The following is a 7,348-nucleotide window of genomic DNA, read 5'->3' as shown; positions in this document are numbered from 1 at the left end:
AAAATAAGAAAGTGAAGTAGAAGTTCTGAAACAAAATCTAGCATTCCTAATTTTTTGTAAATGCTGCTTGATTTTTTACACAAACATACGAATAAGTACTTCTAATTTATAAACCTAGAAGCCTGGGTTTAAGCCGGAAACAAACACCACCTATGTCTTGCGCGTAGGTCCCAAGACCACTGATGCTGTAATTAGTGGTATAACTGGTCGGGGACTTGTAGTTGGAGTTTTCTTCAGCTGTCCGCTTACACATTCAGACAATAAAAAAGATTACTCAAGCTAGGAACAGCTGTGAAAAACAATCATGGGTCACAGCAAAAAAAACGTTGGTTGGGAGAAGAAAATTTGTGTCAATCAGATATGAGTCAAGAGTGGTGCATCAATTTTCAAATATGAACACAGAAATGCTTGTATTAAAAAATATTCAAAATAATCAAAATATTAACAAATCTGATACTCCCTCCGTCCCAATCAATTGTATACAGTTTCCTTTTTGGGACGTCCCATCAATTGTATACACTCCAAAAATAGTAAATTTTTATAATATAAAAAATCATTACACCAATTACTTTCTTCCACTATCTCCATTCTATAATAAAATAAACACCCACTAATTTCCTCCACTATCTCAAATCTATTATTAAATATAATTGGGTCCCACCACTACATCCACTTTTCATCAAACTTTACTCATTTTTACACAATTTCGTGGTCTCCGTGTCCCAGCCATTTGTATACAAATGACTGGGACGGAGGGAGTAACAGATATGTATCCAAATTTGACATTCGTAGATCCATTACTTGAAAATGTATCCATGTTTCGACCAGGTTCGTAAAATATGTGATCATTCGGATGTTGTACATTTAGATAGTGCTATGAGTAGAGCTGTTCACGAACCGAGCCGAGCCGAGTTTTGACCGAACCGAGCCGAGCTTTAATTTTTTTTCTGACGAGCCGAGCCGAGCCGAGCTTTTTAATCGAACAAAAATTGTGTTCAAGCTCGGCTCGTTAACTAACGAGCCGAACACGAGCTTGTTCGCGAACAAATACGAGCCGAGCCGAGTCGAGTCGAGTCGAGCCGAGCCAGAAAAAAAATAAGGACAAACCGCTAGTTGACTCTTAAAATAGCTAACCTAATAATTTCAATTTTTTTGAAACTTTGTTTATATCACTAAAATGTATATATGTTAACATCCATACAGTTGGATCGGTAAAAAATATTTTTTAAAATATTGAAACACTAAATTAGGATTAAACACTAGTTAGCGGTACTAGTCAAACTTCTACTTGCCTGTTAAAAACCAAATAAAATTATTATTTCCTAAAATTTTGTTTACATCACTAAAATATATATATATATATATATATATATATATATATATATTATGTTGAATTCTGAGTCCAATAACATATATAAATTATAAAAAAACCCCGAAAATATTACATTTTTTCGAGCTTTAACGAGCCGAACGAGCTCGAGCCGAGCTCGAGCCGAGCTCGAGCCGAACATACTAAAAGCTCGGCTCGAGCTCGTTTACTTAACGAACAATTTTTTGTGTTCGAGCTCGAGCTCGTTAACTTAACGAGCCGAGCCGAACGAGCTCTTAACGAGCCGAGCTCGAGCTTGTTCGCGAACAGCTCGGTTCGTTAAACAGCCCTAGCTATGAGGTATTGACTTGCCTGCTATTATTGTATCTTTTCATGTATAATCAAAACAAGAAATACAGGTGCGATACATGATTATTATTATGATCATTAACCATGAGTATTATGTATTTTACCATCTACCTTCACCATCTACTTACTGTACAACTTAAAATTAAGCTCTAATATATTTTTAATAATCCGCCGGAGCTAAATACACCTGACTCTGCACCACCATGTTTCCAATCTTGAACCCGGGAACCACCGTGAAGGCCACCGAAACTTCGCTGTCGCGGTCCATGAACACCTCGCTTGTCACACTCTCCATGTACACTTCTGAAAATCGACAGTTCTTCCCCACTTGAAAAACACTTACTTCTTGATCAAAGGAGAATGCCAAACAATGTAGAATCCAAATTCTTCTAGCCATTTCGCCAAACGCAGCAAAAAAAGTTGTTTCCGGGCACCCCCAAGAGTTCACGAGCTTTCGTTGGTTCAAATTTCCGTAAAATGAGGCCTCCATTTTCGGATGAATTAACCGAAGATACTTTGATCTAGTGAACTTCCCGAACAATGAATTTGGGTATTGGTTCAAGAAATGAACAGCATTGGCTGATTTTAGTTTTCGAAATTGATCAACATAGTAGGGGAAGTACTGATCATTTAGCAAAGAAAAAGCGGGTGTATCGAAATTTTTGAACATTTCTTGGCACACAAATGATTCGAAAACAAAACATTGATGTGTTCTGTTCGAGAATTGTGTATAGGGATGTATGGCATGGACTGCAGAATCGAAATCCCAGTTCGAATTCTCCATTTGAGTCACTAAAATCTTGACAAAGTTTCTCACAGATTTCAATGCATAATGTAGGACTAAGATGAAATCTTTTGGTGAGCAAGATGATATCTTTATATTATCAAGAACTGAAAAACACCCACTTGAATTCAGTGTTTTTTCGAGTGATTTGTTGATCGAAATTGTTTCTTCAAGATTTTTCCCAAGAGACGAAATTTCGGTTTCTTTGGCTTCAAGCTGGCCTTCAATTTTCTTGATTGTAATCTGATACATCTTCATTAGACTCTGCTGTTCCTGAATCTCTGTGAGCAAGATTGTGACATGGGGTGGTGAAGAATTGAAATTTTTGTTCAAGAAACTGTGTTTAAGCTCTGATAGTGTTCTTAATTCATCAACTATATCTTTATCTGCAGCTTGAATCCCATCCATGTTGTAATCTGGAAACTGAGCCATTTGTAACTCTGCATATGAAGCTTTGATTGTTGAAATGGTAGCGAAAAGTTTCGATATAAAAGCTTCCAAGGCTGCCCTGTTTCTTGATCTTGATTCGTCTTTGGTAACCTCATGGCCTTTTTTCGATTTATCGTGGGGAATGGACAAGCAAAACCCACTGCCTGAGAGATTTTTTGTGGCTGATTTCAGAGTGATAACTTTGTGGAATGTTTTCGAAAATTTGCTTCTAGTGGTGCTAGGCTTTTCTGATGAATCCATTAGGGTTATGGACTTACGGAGTTTTTCGTAAAACTTCAGAGAACATTTAAAAGGGAGTGTGTGTGAGAGAGAGAGAGAATAGAGAGACCGAGAGGGAGAGAGATATTTGAGGTTTTGGAGGAACTGTGTTCAGAGGAAAACAAGGGTTTTGTTGCGAGATTGGAGATTAAAGAATGAACATTTTCCAACTTTGTGGCTCGAGGCAGAGATGGAGGCCTCTAAAGTCTAAAGCAAAGGTTTAAAGCGTGGGTTAGAAAGCTCAAAATCAACACAATTAGCTGCTTGTACTATAAGTTATTCGTATTCTAAAATGGATCAATCCAATGATTACTTTAAATTAGCTGATTCACTCGATCATTATCGTTTTTGAATTATTTTTATGAGGGTCGATGATGGTAACTTAATTTGGTACGAAACCACGATTTTTATTCTGAGAGCGATACTAGTCATAAATATTCTCTTAAAGTTAAATTTAAAGTGAATGTTGTGCCTTAAAATTCATGAAAATGACACTGAGATTTGGGCAGTCTAGCTAAATTTATTTTCGGGAGAGAAATAACTAAAATTTTATTTTTTTTTCTTGAAACAAATCTTTATTTTTTTGTTATATAATGAATATAAAATACCTCTTTCCAGAGTTATATATCATCTATATTATATGTGATTAATCTTCTTTGATTTTCTTTTTCTTTTTTTTCCCAGATAAATTCTTGATTGATTTCTTTGTAACTGAGTTTGGGGCCGTTTGGGTGAGTTTAAAATAAGTGCTTCTTGTTTAAAATAAAAAAGTGGAGTAGAAGTTAGAAACAAGTTAAGACTTATAAGTGCTTAAAGTGTTTGGGAAATAAATAGAAGTCCTGAAACAAAAGTTAGCATTCCTAACTTTTTATAAGTACTTCTTGACTTTTTACACAAACGGTACGAAATAAGTGCTTTTAACTTATAAACCCAGAAGTCGGCTTTTAAGTCGTTGCCAAACAGCCCCTTTGTATCATTCCCGTAGTTTATGGTTAAAAATCACCCTAACCTGGGAGTAAATGATTTAATAACTGCTGTGTTTGGCTCAGATGTTAAACTAAGAGTTTGAAATACATAATGTTATCATCCGTATATTGTTTATTAATAATCATGATATAAAAAATTATTAAGTATTCTGCATCAAGAATCTTTTTGTAATAATGAGTAATAGATAATTCAAAAACTTGAATTCGTATGCACGTCTGCCGGAATACATAATTTCCAAAGCCTTAAAAGAGAAGTTGCCTTAATCTCAATTATTAAAGAAGACATAATTATGACATACACCATCAAACTTATACCTACCAAAATACCTAAATATTTTAATTAAAAAATGGTGTATTATCAGCCAGTGTTCTAAAAGTCGGCGATTAATCGGGATTAATCGCCGATTAATCGCTGTTCGGTCGGCCACCGTCTCGATTAAGCGTTAATCGGTGAAAAAATCGTTTTTTCTGAAAATCGGGATTAATCGGTCAAAAGTCGGGATTAATCGGAAAAAGTCGGTCAAAAATCGGTGAATATAAAAAAATTAAAAATTAAAAGTAAAAAAATCTTAAAATTCTAAAATTTAATTTTAAATAAAACAAAAGGCATGGAAATGACAAAACACATAAATTAAAGTTGTTTTATTACCTTTCACTCTTTCAATATTAACTTTAAACTCTAATTACATAAATTTGCAATATCTTCCTTCGCAGATTCAATCAATTTCAAGTTTATATATGAGATGACTGGACTTGTATATGTATATAAAAGCATGTTTTGTGTTATAAAAAATCATTAATCTTTTGATTTTATATGACTATAAATTTATACTATATATAATTATATTAATATATATTATTTAAAAAATAATATTAAATTGATTACGATTAATGATCCGATTAATCACTCCGATTAATCTCCGATTATCCGATTAATCGCTAGACGGTGCCTTCACCGACTAAGTCCGATTCCCGCTTTTTACAACACTGTTATCAGCTGATAAATTGTGATTAGCAAAAAGTTTATGTGCACTTTGATGCTTTTTGTCAAAATATGATAAGGGTTAGAAAAGTCTCTTCCATGCAAAGTTGTAAACAGCGGAAAATGAGCGGGAAATCAGTAAGGAAATGATTGTATAAGTACCTAAAACAGCTGTTAGATATTTTATGCAAGTTTTACACATTTTTTGTTATCTCTCTCTACTTTCTCTCTTAGTCTCTCTCTCTCTTCTCTCTAGTTTCCATAGATCCTTATACAGATGAGTAAAGTATCAATGGTATCAGAGCTCTCGCGATATGTTATCAACATTTCCGTTTAATTCACTACTTTTATTGGCGCCTATTACTCGGAAGACTTACGCATCTACAGTTTTAATGGATGAACAAATGAAGGAGCAAGCGCGGGTACTTGATCGCAAACTCGAAGAACAATCTCGATCATTTCTAAGAAGTTTGATGAACATAATAAGAAAATTGATGAGTTGATGAAGATGATGAGAGAAGTGCTTCCTAGTTGTGCGCCGCAATTAGCGAGAGATGAAGCTGTGCAAAATTCTCAGGATTCAGGACGCTCAAATGACACTACAAGGACTGATTCAAACCCTAACTCAGGTAATCAGTCCATTCGTCCTCTAGGATACACTCCAAAATTAGAATTTTCTAAGTTTAATGGTGATAATGCTAGAACTTGGGTAAAGAAGTGTGTCAAGTACTTCTCATTGTGTAAGATTTCGGATGATCAGAAAGTTGATCTTGCTTCTTTACAAATGTTGGATAAGACAGAAGTGTGGGTATCGAATTACTAGTCTATCAAGAGCAATGTTGATTGGACTGAATTTGTCATAAACCTAAGTGCTAGGTTTAAGGATGAATCTGCCTTGAATGTTGTTGAACAATTCAATAAGCTTCAACAAACTGGATCAATTGAGGATTATATTGATGAATTTGATAATAACATATCTTTAATGGAACAACATCAACATGTTTTGCCTAATCTGTATTTGTCGGAGAGTTACATTGGAGGCCTTAAGCCAACTGTTAAACCTTTTGTCAAAGCCTTTAAACCTGTAAGTGTAACTGATGCCATCAATTATACAAGATTAAAAGAAGAATCAGAAATTTGTTAAGGGGACAAGTACAGGAAGTGTTCTGAAAACTATAGGTCCAGCAGTGTATAGTACCTACACTAACATTAGCTAGCCATAAGCCCCCTCTACTACCTACTCCACAAACTAAAGCATTGCAATCAATTGCTGGTAAATCTGGTAGTAGACCTTTCAAGTTTTTACCAGCATATGTAAGAGCAGAAAAGATAGCCAAGGGTTTATGTTATTACTATGATAACAAGTATGAAAAAGGACACAAGTGTCAGTTTTAAAGAGTCACAGCTGTTCACTGTTGAAATACCTTGTTGGGAGGTTGAATCTAGTGACAGTGATACTGAATCAAGTGATTTAGACAAAGGGGACACATGTATATCAACAATGCTTTATCTGGTAGTCCATCTTTTTCAACAATGAGAGGGAAAAGAATGGTGCTTGACAAATTTTCACATATTTTAATAGATTCAGGGAGCACTCATGTTATTTTACACCAACTATAAGGAAGATTGTAAAAGGGGGGGGGGGGGTTGAATACAATCTTTTACAAATTTAAAAGATTCAAGAACAATTAACACTTAACAATAACAGAAAAGAAAAACACCAAGTATTAAAAATACGAGTGGATTGAATGATCCACCCGTGAGTTTTATATTGATGAATCTGTGGATTGATTACAATTCTCACAGCTGCAGGTTCAACACTTGAACTGTTTCTCACACTCAGATTTTCTCACAAGTATTCTGAACGAGTTCAACTGATGCTACTAACTTGGTTATATACTCCAAGTTTATAAAGCTTAACTAGAATACAAAATCCACACTCTAAACTAAAGTATGCTGCACATCTTTGTCTTATGCACGCCTTCTGTGATGTCTTCATCTTTGAACATCTTCTTGATTTGGTCCAGATTGCATTGCATGAGATAAAAATGTTTTTGGTTCTTCTTTCTTGTCCTAATCAGGCTTCCATGTCTATTTTAATGTAATTCGATCCATGTGACTTGTCAGAATTAAGCTCTAGTCACTTTCAATGGCTGTTTGCTTCATCCGTTGAAAGTGCCTTCGTCCATCGAACGAATTACAGACTTCAT

The 7,348-nt window shown here is 34.9% G+C and overlaps 1 protein-coding gene across 1 annotated transcript; it reads right to left on the bottom strand.

The window, feature by feature from the left end:
* Nucleotides 1-1,665: 1,665 nt before the first annotated feature.
* On the bottom strand, nt 1,666-3,454 carry LOC108206385 (protein GRAVITROPIC IN THE LIGHT 1). The gene has a single exon (XM_017376663.2). It carries the CDS (start codon nt 3,150-3,152, stop codon nt 1,839-1,841), a length of 1,314 nt encoding a protein of 437 aa, XP_017232152.1. The 5' UTR covers nt 3,153-3,454; the 3' UTR covers nt 1,666-1,838.
* Nucleotides 3,455-7,348: the final 3,894 nt, after the last annotated feature.

Source organism: Daucus carota, chromosome 2, assembly GCF_001625215.2.
Source record: "Daucus carota subsp. sativus chromosome 2, DH1 v3.0, whole genome shotgun sequence".
Taxonomy (NCBI): Eukaryota; Viridiplantae; Streptophyta; class Magnoliopsida; order Apiales; family Apiaceae; genus Daucus; species Daucus carota.
This window is presented reverse-complemented; position numbering and strand designations above follow the sequence as displayed.

Excerpts from the sequence above, each read along its gene's own strand:
- LOC108206385 (XM_017376663.2), bottom strand. The coding sequence starts at position 3,152 with ATGGATTCATCAGAAAAGCCTAGCACCACTAGAAGCAAATTTTCGAAA.